This window comes from Vitis vinifera, chromosome 16 (assembly GCF_030704535.1).
Source record: "Vitis vinifera cultivar Pinot Noir 40024 chromosome 16, ASM3070453v1".
NCBI classification, from domain to species: domain Eukaryota; kingdom Viridiplantae; phylum Streptophyta; class Magnoliopsida; order Vitales; family Vitaceae; genus Vitis; species Vitis vinifera.
The window spans coordinates 3996224-4012840 of NC_081820.1; the positions used below are offsets into that span (position 1 = coordinate 3996224).

The 16617-nt window shown below is 34.1% G+C and overlaps 2 protein-coding genes across 4 annotated transcripts; one reads left to right on the plus strand and one right to left on the minus strand.

Moving 5' to 3' along the window:
* Positions 1–1695: 1695 nt before the first annotated feature.
* On the minus strand, positions 1696–6663 carry LOC100247826 (cell division cycle 20.2, cofactor of APC complex). Of its 3 annotated transcripts, XM_010663924.2 has the most exons (9): positions 6586–6663; positions 5134–5239; positions 4949–5047; positions 3919–4119; positions 3025–3294; positions 2840–2942; positions 2441–2757; positions 2127–2288; positions 1696–2046 (listed from the first exon to the last, which is right to left on the minus strand). In XM_010663924.2, exons 2-9 carry the CDS (start codon positions 5203–5205, stop codon positions 1903–1905), a joined length of 1368 nt encoding a protein of 455 aa, XP_010662226.1. In that variant the 5' UTR covers positions 5206–5239; positions 6586–6663; the 3' UTR covers positions 1696–1902. The 3 variants fall into 3 exon arrangements, with proteins under 3 accessions (XP_010662226.1, XP_002277711.2, XP_059589539.1); XM_002277675.5 differs by lacking the exon at positions 6586–6663 and having other exon boundaries at positions 3919–4116; positions 5134–5331; XM_059733556.1 differs by lacking the exon at positions 6586–6663 and having other exon boundaries at positions 5134–5331.
* LOC100266582 (protein ORANGE, chloroplastic) lies at positions 6566–16507 on the plus strand. Its single transcript, XM_002280594.5, has 8 exons — positions 6566–6936; positions 8952–9066; positions 11046–11162; positions 11587–11673; positions 11852–11928; positions 14982–15109; positions 15748–15884; positions 16098–16507. The coding sequence occupies exons 1-8, from the start codon at positions 6737–6739 to the stop codon at positions 16173–16175; spliced, it is 939 nt and encodes a 312-aa protein (XP_002280630.1). The 5' UTR covers positions 6566–6736; the 3' UTR covers positions 16176–16507.
* Positions 16508–16617: the final 110 nt, after the last annotated feature.

Here is a 16617-nt window from a genome sequence, read left to right on the forward strand (position 1 = left end):
GTTAATTACTTTTGGAAGATACTTAGAAAATTATTTAGAACCACTTTGAATTATTCTTGTAGTTTTAATCCTCAAACAAACAATTAGACAAAAGTTTTTAATTGTAGTCTACGTAACTTGCATGAGTGCCTTGTTAGTGAGAAACTTGGTAATTTGGAGCCTATTTTAATTATAGTTTGCTTACAACTTGGTTCATCTATCCATGAGAAAAAATTCCTTTTGAATTTGTTAATGGTCTTTCACCTTGTTAAACCATTAATCTTGTTTCTTTACCTTTGCTAACTATATTCATGTCTTACATGTTGAGATACAACAAAAAATTTCTTTAAGTAGTATAGATTATAAACTTATTGTTGATGCACATTTTAGGCATAGAAAAGAGTGATTATGTTATTGTTTGCATTTGCCTTGATGCACATTACAGGCATAAAAATTCCAACAAGATACTTCATATCCACTCACTTGGTCCATTCCCTATCCTTTGAAGGTTTCAATTTAGTGCATATTTGCTAGATTTGCTATTACACATAATTATACGTCTAATTTTCAATGTGATGGATTTATTTCCTTATTGAGCCTCTATTTTTGCCTTCTTCTCACTATAATCTGTTCCAATACATGCTTTCTTTGCTTTATCGATGCCAATTGATGTGATTGTGGATGTATTGGTAGATTAATATGTTCAGCATTTGACAATTGTCTTCCTTGTTCAATGAAAGGATTCTCCATCTATTGATGATACTTGGATTATCAATGAGGATTTCCGTTGACTTGATCCTTATCTTTTAGAGTAATATCTATGGTATAATTCACCAAAGTGGAGTTGTGTTCTATCATGAGGAAACAATGGAGATGAATATGTTAAATTATGTACTTACCATCAAGTGTAAATATAGAAATCTATATATAGGTTGTGATATTAAACAATTTAAACTTCAACAATATTCACAATTATTTAGAATTTCTCTCTTCTAATTTTGTCTCACTCCTCTATATTCTTTTCTCTCTACCATCTTGCATCAACTAGCCTCTTAGAATCACTAGAAAATTTCAAAATGTATAGATTCACTACATCTATATTGTATACAAGCTGGCTAAGCTATTCGAGCTTAAATTGTGTTTTCCCATCCAACGTTAGCTCGTTGAAGTTGATCATCATGATCCTAACCAAGATTGTTAATTTGGCATAATGTTCTAGTCATTTGACTTTGAAAGACTTTCTACCACTACAAAAATGCATAATTTATATGATCGAAAATCTTTATTCCTTTTCATGCCTAGTTTTATTATGTTTTGACCTATCTTTTAGTATCTTCACAGTGAACTGCATGAAACTTACCCCAACTATCTGCAAGCCCAATTGAATTATGCTTGCTTAAGGTGGTGAATTGACTTGAAAAGCCTTGAGCAGTTCATCAGTAGTACCAGTCTAATGTAATGCTGCTCTCACACAAAAGCAAATGAATGGCTCCATGGAAATGGCAAGAACTAAGTTTATAATGTTGCCTTCTTTTGTATGCCTTCTAACTTTCAACAGGAAAGAGAACAAATGATAAAGATAATGATTTGGAGGCTAGCAATTAGTTTTCAAGGTTAGTTCAAAGTCTTTAGTCAACATGGTGCCAGGCTTCATCTATGTCTTAATGTCCACTAATTGATCAGGCTCTAAAACAATATGAATACTACAAAGAGATGTGATGAATTTCTATATATACTATTCTTCAGATATCACCCCCATCAAACCACTTGAGAGTTTTCCCCTTTAACATCTGTTTCTCTCTCTTCCCTCCCTGGAAACCCTGGTAGATAGAATCCATGAAGGCAGATCACAGACTTACATGACTGGGAAACTAGAGACATAGAAGTAAACGAAATTGCAGAAGCCATTTGTTACACTTGCTGTCATCTTATGAGGGATCTCTTAAAAGACAGGAGGCTGTCCAGATCCGAAACCCTTGAACTGTCTGTCACAGGTGGTCCAAAAACCTCCCAAAAGCGAAGAGTCTCATCTGCACCAGCTGATACCACAGTTGATCCATCTGGGCTCTGTGAGAAATGAACAGAATGAGATGGGGTTTGACCATTTTGGAGATATACTCTATTTAGCTCTCAATTCAAGTTCTAACCTGGGAGAGGTGAAGGACTCTGGATGAGTGGCACTTGAGCTCTCCTAGTTTGGACATGGAGGGATACTTCCACAGACATAGCTCATTTTGATGCCCAGTTGCACTGAAGCCATGACCACTCAATATCTCCTTATGATGCCTGTTCCATTCCAATCCACAAATCTGTACACATAACACCAAATTACTATAGGAAATGCAAGTAGGAGTTGGTATGCAAGTGCATCTGTGGAATGTCGATTGAGTAGTCTTGCTCCTAAGTAGGGGGAACGAGATTAGTGCTGACTCACAAGATTGGATAGTGCACTATTTTATACCTGTGCATTAGCACGTATGCTGTTGATGCATGTCCCCTTTTGTATGTTCCATATCTTGATACATCCGTCCAATGTGCCTCCTCCAGAGGCAAGTACATCAGACTGATATGGGCACCAGGCAAGGGCCTTGACTGCAGCTTGATGACCACTGAACCGGTGCAAGAAATTGGATGAGCACATCTTGGAAGCTTCCCAAATGTAGATGAGGTTTTCATTGCCACCACTTGCCAATTTGTTTCCTGTGATTGACCATTTCAATCCACAAACTTCTTGGCTGTGTATTTGTACACGGCAAGTCAAACTGTTTCTTGCTCTTACTGCCAATGTGAACATTTATGCAAGAACATTTAGAATTATTATCTCCATTATTTTGAATCTGAGAAGTTAGAATTGAGGTACCATCATGATTGATAATGGATTTGTCTCGGCTTCCAGATGTTAGAATTTGACCATTCCATGCGGCAATACCTACCCTGTCATCATGTCCTTCCAGGCTTCTAATCTGTGTATATAAACTAAAACATTACAAGTTTGAAAACATAAGCATCCCAGAGAAGAAGTTGAGAGTGAAGTTTACTACTTACGAGCTTGAAAGTCTCAGCATCCCAGAGCTGAAGTTTTGAGCTCAAATGCCCTACTGCAACCCTTCTGCCATCCTCACACCAAGCTATACTTGTAGGGTAATCCTCTTGATCATCTACTTGCATCAATTTTTGACTGTGTCCTGTCTCAGCATTCCATAGGTACAAGTCTGAGCCCAAAGCAATAGCCAGAATGTTTCTTTTTCCCCAATCCATGATGTTCAAGTAGTAGTCATCATTGATTCTTGGTGCATCCAGGACCCTAGATTCTTTCTGCATACATCTTTGAGTCAGTTTATTTCAAGAGAAAACAGCACAAATTAAGATGTTAGTCGAAATTATTTCTCCTTTTACTGATTCAAAATTTTATTTTGAGAGGCCATAGCCAAGGTTAGAAGATGGATTGGATTTATATGCTTTCCATGTTTTCCTTCTGGTCCAGGCAAAAACTGAATAGGATGTAGAGTATCCCTATTCAACTTCAAGACTGAAAAAATTGGCTCAATGATTAATTTTACATCTTTTCTCGCCCACCAGGCAAATGACAATAAAACATATCCAAACAATCCATCAGATACCTGAACTTTTGGGAAATCCCAAATATACATTTATATGTTTCATGTAAAGGAAAGCAACCAGCAAAGCGATCATTTTCAGTAAGGTCCTAAACTCAAATACGAGCAAAACTGTTACAATTAGTATTGTCTCTGTTGTTCTTAAATTCACATGGCTAAGGGGAGGCTTCAATCAAACTCCAAATTTTAGATGGGGCCAAAAAAGAAAGGGAAGAGAAAAGAGCTCCACATACATTAGTTTTTGGGGAGAATTTGAATTGGTCTCAATTTGCAAACAAGAGTAGATAACTAATTTTAAGCTAAAGCCTCCTGAAATCAGTACCTTAGGCAAATGTCGATACTGAAATTGCTTTATGTTTTTATTATGCAGTGCCTCTGCCTCATCCTGCTGCTGCATCTCATCAAGAAAACGAATTGATTTCTTACTACTTTTGGGGCTTCCTCTGAAGACCAACATCCTAAATGGTCTCCCCTCCGAATCAAAAAACAGATTCTCCTCCAACTTCCGCCTGTATTCATCCTGCTAAAAAGAACACCACCCAGAACCAAAGTACCTAATTAATAATGTAAACTTATTCTTCACGAAAACCCTAAAAGCTAAGCACCCAGTTAGAAATTTCAAAATTTCAACAAAGCTCTCCATTCCAAAACCAGGAAAATACAGCCACCAGAGTGCCCACTAAAGAAGTTTGGCATATCCTTGTTGGCATAATCATGAAAAACTGAAAACTTACATCCTTTTCAATATGTTCCTGTTGCCATGAAAGGAAACATGTAAAGCATTTATATATTCTTCATGAAACAACCAACAAAACCCAACCAAACTGCATATTTTGACAAAAATGGAAAACCCAAATGCCCAAAAAATGAAAAATTTAAAGATTTCAACACAATCTTCATTCATGCACACAGCCAAGAACTCCCAACCAAATTGTAGATTTCCACAGAGGCATTGATGCCAGCAAACAGAAATCTCAAACCAAGTAAAATTCAAGGAAAAGGCCCAAATGCAAAAGTCCAAGAATCATTTCAATGTAAAGATTTTAACAGATTCTTCATGCGCGCATTCAAAAGGATCCCAACCAAAATACAAAGTTCAGAGAACGAAAATGGAAAAGCAAAACCCCAAAAATGATTCAAAATGGGAAAATTTCAAAAAAAAAAATCCACCCAAACCACAAATTTCAACCTAAAACCAAAAACCCAAACGCAAAAACTCAATAAACAACAGAAAGACAGACAGAAACGGGCATAAATTTGACATTACGGACACCAAACTGTAAACTTCACCACAAATGAAAAACCCAGTTCCCAAATCCAAGAAACCACAGAAGCAAAAGACAGAAACTCACGCCGAATGTGGAATTGCAAACTTCTCTTGTCCTGGATGTCAGTAAAGTGTGGGCTTGATCAAGATCCATCAAACTTCTATTAGGAATAAACCTATCACCCTTTTCAACACAAATAAAAGAATAAACCAACAAACAGATTCAGAATTTTCCAAGAAAAGAAAATGATTTTGAAGAAGAAAATGCACCGGAAAATGGTACTGGGTGGGGCTGTCGTGGAGGCGAGTAGGCGAGTACCAATCGCCGTTGAATCTGCTCATGGTGGTTGGTGGGTGGGTACTGAAGATTGCAAATCTACAAAGGAGAAGTTCCCGCCAAAAATGTGAGTGGCGGAAGAGAGACAACCGTTAACTGTCATGACTTTGGATCTTTATACGTTGAATATTCCAATAATAATAGTAATAATTTTATTTTATATGGAAATTTTTAATATTTCTAAATTATATATATAAAAAAAATTCATTTATTTTAAATTATCAAATGTATATTTATAAGTTATATTTTTCTTTTAAATTTGAACCTCTTGTTTATTTTTTGTATTTTTTGTGTTTTAAATTTAAAAAAAAAAGTTAAAATTAAAGCTATAATTTTTAAAAATTTAATCAATTTTTTAAAAATAAAATGGAAAAATAAACTATTATTTTTTATCATAACAACAACATAACATTAAAAAAATATATGAATAAAAATCACTAGAAATTCATAGAGAAAATAACTCCTTATTATATAATCCCCACAATGTTTTTTTTTTTTCTAAATTAAAATAAAATCAATCAATCATGTTTAATATTTATAAAAATTAGAATCATGATTGAAAATATTTTTTTTTTTTAGTTTTAAAAATATTAAAATTTAAAAGGATATCCAAATGATGGTTTTAACTTTGAAAGAACTTTTTTAGGTCTCCATATGATGAAACTATGGGGAGCAACAATCCAAATGCATATAAAAAATATTCAATGGCATAATCAAACACAAGATGCAATGTTTAAAAACATTTAATAACCTACTAAGTGTTAAAAATCAACAAAATTATCAACTAAACCTAATCGATCAACGATCTCTTTCTTTAGCAATTTTGAGACAAAATAAATAGTTACAACAAAGTTTCTTATAACTCGAAAAACTTCATTGGACTCAAACTAAGGGTACGGTACTTTTAAATAAAACTTTTAACATAAAAAAGTAAAAAAAAAAAAAAAAAAAATCATATGTTTGATAAAATTTAAAAAGCATTTTTAAGAAGTTAAAAAAGCCCTTTCTTGGAAAAGAACTTAAGAGGTGATTCTCCTAAAATTATTTTTCTCAATTAAAAGTACAAAAAAAAAGAAGAAAAAGCTTTGAAACGTACTCTCAATTTATTTTTAACCATTTCTTATGCAACGAATTCAATTATCTAAATATTAGTTATTAATAAAAAATATATATTTTAATTAATTAATTTTCAGAAAATATTTTTCAGAATTTATGAATTTCCAAACCACATGGAACATGTTCCACCCAAAATCATAAAAAAATCCCATTGGAAATGAACCAATCATCTTCTTCCATGTGGAAACCACTGCATTTCCCACCATACCTTAATGCATGTATAAAAAGAATTAAAATAATAATAATACTAATAAATTGAAAGATGCTACCTATGGGGTGCACAGGAAATCTGTGCAACCACTCTTGTCTTCACTGCTGAGACTGTAAAAAAGAGAGAAAGTGGGGGAAACCGAGGCAAGGAAGATATAGAGCTGTGTAATTTCTAGAAACAAAGAGAGAGCAGAACTGTGTGATTGGAAGATGGTTTGTACAGGTCGAATTTTGGCGGTTTCGTACTCTCCGACGACCTCGTTTCATCGCAATTATCGGTACTCAAACTCCAGATTTCTTCAAGGAAACCTCAAATCGAATCTGAAATGGCGATCCATGGCGTCTGAGCCGGAGGCTTCTTCTTTTGCATCTTCAGTTGATTCCGATTCTTCCGATAAAAACTCCACTGGGTACTTCCAACTTCATATTTTTTTTCTTGTATATATTCTGTTCCCTATTGGAAGAAAAATAAGAATTAGAAAGTGAAAGAGGAGAAATTTGGTTCCAAGAAAAAGTGGCTTTGGCAGAACAATTCAGGGCTTGTTTGGCGGTGTTCGTTTGAGGAGATGAAAACCATGAATATGTTGATTTTTAGATTGCTTTCAATTGTTGAAGTGCATGAATTTTTTAAGATGTGAAAAAAATATGAAAACAATTCAATTTTCAGGATATGGTTTTTGGAAACTTGTTAGAAATTTCCGTGTCATTTCCATTGGATCATAAATCGACAGGAATCACAAATATACTTCAACAATGTCAAACAACTTTTTGACGTTGAACTCACTTTTTGACCTCAGCTCTACTTATATTCAACCGAGTTGAGCTTGACTAGCCCAATAACCAATCTACTCGGCTTGTTTGCTCAACAATTTGTCGGGAAAGTAACAGAGGTTTCTTAAGAAAAAGTAACCCGACCATAAAACTCTATTTCCCCTTGCCAAGTATTATTACTTAAAAAGCATGTCTTTATCTTTTAAAGAAAGCATGTTTGGATTATAGTTGTATTGCATAGACACTTAACTTGTCACATGGCATGCTTATTGTTTATATGGGTTCCATTCTATGACATGAAAAATGAAAAAAAAAAAACATCATTGAATGATTTTATGTGAATTAAATCATCTGTCACAACCTTCATTTTGGGCACACCAACCCTCACAACTTTAAAACATGTTAACATGTTTACACGTATTAGATGAATCACTCCTTATAAGTGCCAAAAACTTCTACTAGGTGATGTGAGACATCACAATCACCCTCCCGTATAATCATGATGGCTTTTTCGTGGCTCATAGGCTCACTGGTTGCCAAATTCCACAATTTTTGTATAGATATTGTTTTGTTTAAGTCCATTACCTCTCATAACTTTAAAACACATCTACAAATACCAGATGAGTTCCACCTTATAAAAGGAAAGTTCTTGACATTTATGAGGACAACTATTCTGGTATGTGCATATTTAAACGTGTTTTTAAAGGCGTGAAGTCGATGGATTCAAAGTAAACAATATCTACATGAGTTATAACAATATCAATCCTATTGTGTAAGGTTCATTTTTTTTTTCCACCCAATTATGCTTCTAGTTAAATTTATCAAATGGTTTGTTTCAATTGTCATATGAGCATGTCACGAAGTATCATAGATGAAAAGTGAGGAAATTATGCTCATGAAATTTGCGAGACTTCTTTTGGATAAAAGATTTTCTCTTATGGGTCTTTTTGGGGGGACAAGTATTTGAATGGTTTTTTCATTATGATGAAGTTTTGTTAGAAGTAATTTGGAAGTTTCCTTTAAATTTATCGGTCCCTTCATCCCCTAAAGTCTTCATCCTGAAACAATGCACTGTTTTCTTTGCATATAACTTCATTGCATTGTAACTCCTTTTCTTGTCTCTTCCTAATCACATTATCCGTTGAAGTTATCCATTTTTTATTTTTATTTTTTATGAGATAAGAAATGAACATATTGAACAAAATACAAAAAAGAGATGTGGGAGCCATAGAAGAGCAAGATTTCCTCATAGGAAAAGGTGTAATTTCCAATCTTGCTTTTACAGTCTTCCCTCTCTTAGATTTGTGTAATTATCTTTTCTGCAATTGACGTGAATAATTAAACATTTTGTTGATTGATTTCCCATCAATATATAATTGCCCGTCATGGTGCTTGGTTGGTTAGAGCAAATGCTAGTATCTGTGGTAGAGGTGCATGGTGTTGTTGGTTGAATGCCCTGGTTATCTGGTGCTGGTTGTGACAGGCACATTCAACACCCTGAGGTTGGGTCACCATGGAGAGTCTGAAGGGCTTGGTCATGGAAGGTTCCTTGGTTATTAAAAAAAAATGATAAATAGTCGTGTTGTCTGCAGTGGATGAGCTTAAATGTGGTTCAGCTGTGTTGATTTGTCCACTTGTTATGCTTTGAATGCAGCTTTTGTATTATTGAAGGACCTGAAACAGTACAGGATTTTGCCAAAATGGAACTGCAAGAAATTCAAGATAATATTCGAAGTCGGCGAAACAAAATTTTCTTGCATATGGAGGAGGTGAGTTTTGGAGGTACGAAATTCTCTCAAAAAGGCATGCATGTGACAATTTTCTTGCATAAAAATTAAAAAAGAAAAAAATAAAAATAAAAAGAAGACATTTCTGTAGGAAATCTAGGAGATATTTTTTGTTATTCAAATATTTCTATTTTGTTTAAATAATAAATCTGATTATATCAGATTCTAGGAGTTAGTTGCTGTTCTTTTAAATTATTGCTTAGAGTTTAAATTTAAATCTTTTATCCTGTTTTTTAGGCATCAGGTTGTTCATAAGTCTCCTAGTTTCTAGGCGGCAAAATTGTTAGCTATTCTCTAGCTATCTATTTAAATAGTTGTAATCGCCAGCTTTGTAATCAATTTGAATTTCAAAAGAGTTGAGAAATCAGTTCGGTTTCAGTTTCTTTCATTATGTCGTTTTCAAAAGCAAACCTGTGGCATTATAACTTCCTTTAGGCATCAGTTTCTAGTGTTGAGAAAAGATGGGCTAATGCATCAGTTAATGTCCTATCCTAAATGTATTTTCAAGTAGCATTACAAACTTATAGTGCCACATTCATGGGGATTTCCAAATATTGAACAGCTGCTAGTGGTTTCAGAAGATCATCAGAAGATTATGTAGCATCTAAAATCAGATCCAATGATGGAAATGCAAGGATGAAAAGAAAAAAGTTACCAAATTGAGCTAATAGATGAGAAAATCTTGGAAAATAAACTGCTATTCTGTTGCAGTCAGCACACCCTGCCCCATTAAGCAGTTGATGCTAGTGAAAAACTACAGTTGATTGGCAGAAGTTCATTCTCATTCTTTGGTATTTAACTTTAAAGAGCTTGGACCTCCATCATATATTCACTTGATTTTTCCCTAGCCTTTGTGTCCTGCCTCACTGTTACTTTAGATTCCTTCTTTTCCAAATATTTGTGCATACATTTTTCTTGTTAGTACCAATTGAATCTCTTATAGTTTTGTTGCATATTAAAAGAATTAAAGAGATTTCTGGCTCTTAAATCTCCAATTTCTAGTCTTCAAAAACAATATGGTTTCTTGATATAATTCGACAAAGCATTCTGTATTATTTTTTGGTAATGGTCCATTAAAATTATTCAAGGAACTATCACTATTATTTTAAGATAATAATACATCTCCATTAAAGAGCATGATATATATTGTGAACCCTAATCCTACAAGCGTAAGCATTTAGGAAAATTGGTAGTTCAATATGGCATTAGAGCCTCGTTTGACTGGAGGTCGTGTGTTGCTGTATATTTATTTCCCTAATTTATTGAGTAAATCCAAAAGAGGCTAATTGTGGTTGTTTGTCTATGGGCTTGTGCATCTCTCCACATGAGGGATTGGGGCTGCATGTGAAGTAATTAAAGAGCATGATATACATTGTGAGCCCAAATCCTATAAGCTTAGGCTTTTAGGAAAATTGGTAGTTCAACACCCTCATTTTATATACCATCAGTATCTTACAAGTTTTTTCCTTATCCATATTTATGCTTAAAAATTTATTTTTTTCCTTAGGAAGTTCCACTGCTAATTTTAACACATTTCCTTCCCTTTTACTCTTCTCTCACTTAATATATGCATCTAATATCACTAGCATAAGTCATGTGGTTAGATACAATCCTAATGTAACTTTATAATCCTTATTCCTTACACTTTTTTTTTTTTTTGATCAGAAACGAAGAAGATTATATTAATAAAAGAACAAATACAGGAGAGAAAAAAGAGACAAAATAAAGAATAATGTAACTTTATAATCCTTATTCCTTACACTTTCACTACAACCTCATTTGAAGAAATGGTCAATCTGATATTTGTCTGATCCTATGTTTGTTTTGTCATTAAAGCACTGAATGCTCTCAGTCTATGCTTATTGGGGTTTATGAATGAATGCTAGTTGCCCATGGTTCTACTCTTTTCCCCTAATTTTGTGGTATCACAATTCTGATACTGATGTTTCTTAATTTTGTAGGTTCGCAGGCTGAGGATACAACAAAGAATTAAAAGTGCTGAACTTGGAATTCTAAAAGAAGAACAAGAAAATGAACTTCCAAATTTTCCATCATTCATTCCATTTTTGCCTCCTTTGGTGAGCTTTCTGATGAACTACCACTTCCCACTAAATTTTCATTTGAACCAAGAATGTGTATCAAGCTATAAGCCATCCTTACATGAGGACCCTTCCTGCTTGTGGAGGAGCATACTGATACATAAAACGAGGACTATGATAATTGCTTTTCTAGAGGTTTAAATCAAGACTTCTTAGAAACAAGGATACCAAGTTAAATTACAATTACTTGCAAACCTGTTAAGGAATGGACCAACAATGTATACCACGCTAACACTTCTTATTAGACCAATTTTTTTTGTTACGTCTGTTCTCAATGAGAGTTTTTATTTTCATTCCTCTTAAGCGTTTCCTTTGCATTCCATTCCTTTTAAATTATGTAGCTTAGAAGTGAATATTTTTCTTCTCACTCAAGGTTTTTACTGAGAAAATATATTTCATGCAGAGTTCAGCAAATCTGAAACTATATTATGCTACATGTTTCTCTCTTATTGCTGGGATCATCATTTTTGGTGGTTTACTTGCACCAACTGTAAGTTATCATCCAATTTGGATTATCATAATCAGTAACGCTTCTTACTTTTTTCGGGTTGGATGTCTTCAAATAATGGGAATAGAATCTGGAAAAAAATTCTATGAAATTAGTTTTGGTTCTTGTTGAGACATAAACATAAATCCCAGTTTGTAAACATTTTTCTTTCTTATCTCAGCTGGAGCTTAAGTTGGGATTAGGTGGCACATCATATGAAGATTTTATCCGTAGTGTGCATCTTCCAATGCAGTTGAGGTACAACATAGATTCTTGTCTCTAATCACTATTCATTATCCAGTTTATCTAGTTTTGCTTGCATTTATTTTCCATGGCAAGGTGCTTGAAGTGGTTTCAAGAGTTTGATTTGCTTTTAGAATACCTAGTTAGTGGTTAGTCTAGGAAGCAATTTGTTATGCAAACTACGGGAAATATATTATGGTTGCTGCACTATGAAGCTTAGATGTAACTGTTGTATGTGCTTAATGTTATAATATATAATGTTCCCACTAAATTATTTGACCAGACGATTACTTTGGACAACCCAGTAGGGGAAAAATAAAAGAAAAGATGGAAACCAAACTGGCATCCATTAAACATTTTCTTTCATTCTTTTTTTTTCTTTTTTTTTTTCTTTTTACATTTGTAACCTAACAGTAACTATATGGTAACTATATGAGTGGAAGTTTGCCAGCAGTCTCCTTGATCAGATCCTGACTCTTATCTTTTATTTTATTTATGATGCGGCTTATGGGCATGGCCTGAAATATCAATGATATTATCAACATTTTGGTTGATATTCCTATTTTGTGTGATTACAATAATGGAGCCCTCTTATCATTTTTTCAATTTTTTAGATGGGATGTCAGCATATCAATGTTGTCATTTTTATATTATTGGTGAATTGCCAGTATTTCATTCAGTCTCTGTTGAAAAATGGTGTGATATGGTGGTATCAATTGATTTTGGAGGGATATTGATGATATTGCTGATGGCCCACCTTAGGGATTGAAGAAAAAACAGTAACTACAATTAATCGTATGTAGACTTATATTGAAAGGGAAAAGTAATTCTGGAATAATCTTTGGCTACTCATTTATGTATGTGATAATCATCAGAATATGGGGCTGAATATACCTGATATCATATGAACTCCATTGATCCAAATCAAAATAGTCAGGAAAAAGGGAAATGCCTATCATTTGTAGATCCATTAATGTGCTGTGAACTCATCTTAAGCTCATGTGAGCTTGATTGCACCTGATAAGTAATTCTCGTTTATAAAGAATGAAGTGAGCTACTTGCGGCCTTTTTTTTTTTCATTATTATTATCTGTTAGGAACAATTTAGTAAAAAATACAAATTGAAATCTTAATCTCATGTTTTTATCTTTTCTATAAAAAATAAAATAAAATAAATAAAAAATAAAAAATCAACTAAGCCAGGTAGTTGTATCACACTCAACAGCATTTTGTACCTTGCATAGTACATAATACCTGTTTATCATATATTTTTCTTTTCAATATTTTGATTCTAAATCATGAACTAATGTCATTATTAAGACTTCTCAAGGTTTAATTTTTGGATTTCTTTATTTTGCTACTAATTTTTCCATCCTTTTTAATATCATTAGAAATGGTTCAACCTATCAAAATTAATTGATATAAATAATATTACTTTTTCTGTCTTTATGGATATTTTGATGTTGATGTTTTAATCTTTGGTCATGGACGTGGTCTTAAAAATTTCCAACATTAAGCCTATTAAAGATTTCTAGTGAAGGTATTATTTGAATTTCAGTAATGGGGTAAGTTGAGTATATAAAGTTTGCTACTGCAAATTGTTATTTTCTAATTAATAAAGGGAGGAGAGAAAACACATTCTCTTCTATTATTCTTTGTTCTCTAACATGGTATTAGAGCATGTTTGAAACCTTGGGTCCTAGTTGCAAACCTTTTTTATAGGTAAAATAACAAAATACATTAAAACCACTAGGAAAGGGTGCATCAATGTACACACGGAGTATACAAAAAGTGTCCAAAGGCCAGCAAGAAAGTAGAGAGAACAGCAAGGAACAACCATCCAAACAGAATCAACACCCATAGTTTTAAAAGCCATGCCAAAAGCGAGCCTAGGCTCAAGGCACAACCACTCTCTAATTATAGTGCCTCGCTTGCCAAGGTATGTGCCTTGGAGAGGCATGCCTTCATCTACTTTGCTTTTTCTTTTTAAATTCAATTATATATTGAAATTTATATAATTTCATTACTTTTTTTGTTGAATGTTTTGTTTAAATGTTTAGAATCTTAAATTTTTTATTAATTGGATTAAATTTTAGATAATATTTTAAAAAATTGAGATGCATCCTAGGTCATGTTTCACTTCGCCCAATGGTGGACCTTGTGTTGTGCTTTTCACCTACAGCCTTAGGTGCACTTTGAACCTTTTAGAACTATCTGAGCACCCTAACAACCTAGATAACCAGACTATTCCCAGCCAATGCTCTTGCCCCTACTACTCACTATACTAAGAGACAACCCATTTCTAGGCTTATACACCAACAGGATCAACGATTGGGGCACCTTTGATTCCTCAGGCAATGAGATCAGGATTCTTGTTGGTTCTCTCCTTGCCCCTAACTATTAGAGGAGACCTTTTGTAATTAACCAAATACTCTAATTTTCGGATCTCCCTCTAGGACTCCTCCCAAACCTTAGGAAAGATGATTTCATATTTGTGATGTCTGATCCATGCAATTTCAAACAAGGAAAACAACCTCTACCATAGTCTCAGTGGATATGGGCAACTGAGGAAGAGAAGGTCAATCAATTCCGTGCTCCTTGTTTTATGCTTTTCACCTTGTCAGTTTTTATGCGTGATATACTGTGTCAGAATATAAGTGATAAGTAAAAAGTGGAGGCTCTTTTTGTTTTGGTTTTTGTCTTTTTTTTTTGGTTTTTTTGTCCTAATCCAATTCAGTCTCAGTTATTCTATGAAAATCTGAACACAATGTCTAATCTGGAGTTTCTCAATTTTGGGGATATAGACAATTGGTGCCAAATATTTCCTGAGTATTGGGTAGTTAACATTGTTTTCTAAGTTTAATTATAAATTCAAAGGGATATTTCAATAATTCTGCAAGTATTAATAGAGATATGCAAGTGGAAATCTTATTTGTTTATTGCATTCTGGAATTTTCATGCTGATGAAGGGCTGTATGTGACTTCTCTAGGGGGACAGATCATTGATGTCAAATTTACTATTGTTTGTGTTATCCTTTACTTCATTGTTTGGTGGTTGTCAAAATGCAGTCAGGTAGATCCTATAGTGGCATCTTTTTCTGGAGGAGCAGTTGGAGTGATCTCAGCCTTGATGGTCGTTGAAATAAACAACGTAAAACAGCAGGAGAATAAAAGATGCAAATACTGTCTTGGAACTGGTATGCATTTTGGGGTCTCTCATTTCAAGACGGCCAAGTTTTAGGTTTCTCTTATGCCTTTTAATGTCTTGTTTTAAAGTGGTTGTTTTAGTTTATGCATTTGTTGTGTATGTGCTAAGCTTTCTATATGCATCTTTTCTAAATCTGCTTAACAGGGTCCAAAATCCCTGTGGTTGATTGTGGACTTACTAGGTCAGCAACACTAAACTTCCAGTTACTCCTCTGCCCATTAAAGCCTTAATACGATGTTTGATTCCTAACATGGATAAGAGAAACCTCGAAACAATTATTCGGGGCAGTAATAGGTGGATATATGACTCTAATTTAACTTCCTTTTCCCTCTGCTTGCTGACAACCTATCCTCCCCTAAGAAGATGGAAAACATGCTAGTTTTCTCATTTCCACCTTTCTGTCCAAACTGGAGAGCATTTACCCAACACACATTTTCTTTCAGTACATGATCATATACTGCATTTGTAATTTTGATTCCAGTCTGTCATGTTTGTTTTATCATTTGGATGATGGCAGAAATTAAATTAATAGTTTTCAGTTAAAATTGATGAATTTGATAATGGAGAAAAGGGGATTCCACTCATTGTATATACCTACCTTCATGGTAAATCTGTTGATTGATACAGGATACCTTGCATGTGCCCGCTGTTCAAGCACAGGAGCACTTGTTCTTATTGAACCAGTCTCAACAGTGAATAGTGGAAGTCAGCCTCTATCACCGCCTAAAACCGAAAGATGTTCAAACTGTTCAGGAGCAGGAAAGGTTGTGCATTTGATGACATAATTTCAATGCTTATTTCTATCCGAATTATATCATGGGAAAAATGAATAGAAATGGATGAGAAAATAGCTGTTCTTTTTTATCACATCCTTCTAGTGGGGGGTCCAATACAACCAAAGTTCAACACTGAAATTTTTTAAAATTTCAGTTTGTGAACTAGAGGTAAATTTATTTTAGTCCCTTTCTGTTTTGCAGGTCATGTGCCCCACCTGCCTCTGTACTGGGATGGAAATGGCGAGCGAGCATGACCCACGAATAGATCCCTTTGACTAGAGTCGCATTGTTTCCTCCAGGCCTCTCACATTAGTCGAAAAGCTTCTGTGCAAGGAATTTCCATGTGACCAGACTGAGTGATTTCTGTATATATCCAAACAACTCATAGGTACATGGAACACCGCTAGGGTTAATAAACTGTACCTGTTGTATTGTATCACCTTATTTATTATGCACTTGGCTCCCACCATCTTAATCGCTGGTAACAACATCCATTCAATGAGATGATACTAGAGAAGGAAGAAGAGCTTTTACACCTTGCTTTACCATATCTAAGTTGATTTTTGAAATTGTAATTCCCATTGCAATAAGTTTCAGAGTATTTTGATTAATTTGTGCCTTTTTACATGAGTTCTTCCTCTGTTTTCCTTGGTTAACTTGGAGAGTAATGTAACAGGTTCAACTCTGCATTCTCAACCAGGGCTTTGACTAAAATTATCTT

Excerpts from the sequence above, each read along its gene's own strand:
- LOC100247826 (XM_010663924.2), bottom strand. The coding sequence starts at position 5,205 with ATGAGCAGATTCAACGGCGATTGGTACTCGCCTACTCGCCTCCACGAC. Across the intron at positions 5,048-5,133 it reads CCACCCAGTACCATTTTCCG|GGTGATAGGTTTATTCCTAA; the intron begins GTGCATTTTCTT and ends TGTGTTGAAAAG. Across the intron at positions 3,295-3,918 it reads AGTATCGACATTTGCCTAAG|AAAGAATCTAGGGTCCTGGA; the intron begins GTACTGATTTCA and ends AGATGTATGCAG.
- LOC100266582 (XM_002280594.5), top strand. The coding sequence starts at position 6,737 with ATGGTTTGTACAGGTCGAATTTTGGCGGTTTCGTACTCTCCGACGACC. Across the intron at positions 11,163-11,586 it reads TTCCATTTTTGCCTCCTTTG|AGTTCAGCAAATCTGAAACT; the intron begins GTGAGCTTTCTG and ends TATTTCATGCAG. Across the intron at positions 11,929-14,981 it reads CATCTTCCAATGCAGTTGAG|TCAGGTAGATCCTATAGTGG; the intron begins GTACAACATAGA and ends GTCAAAATGCAG.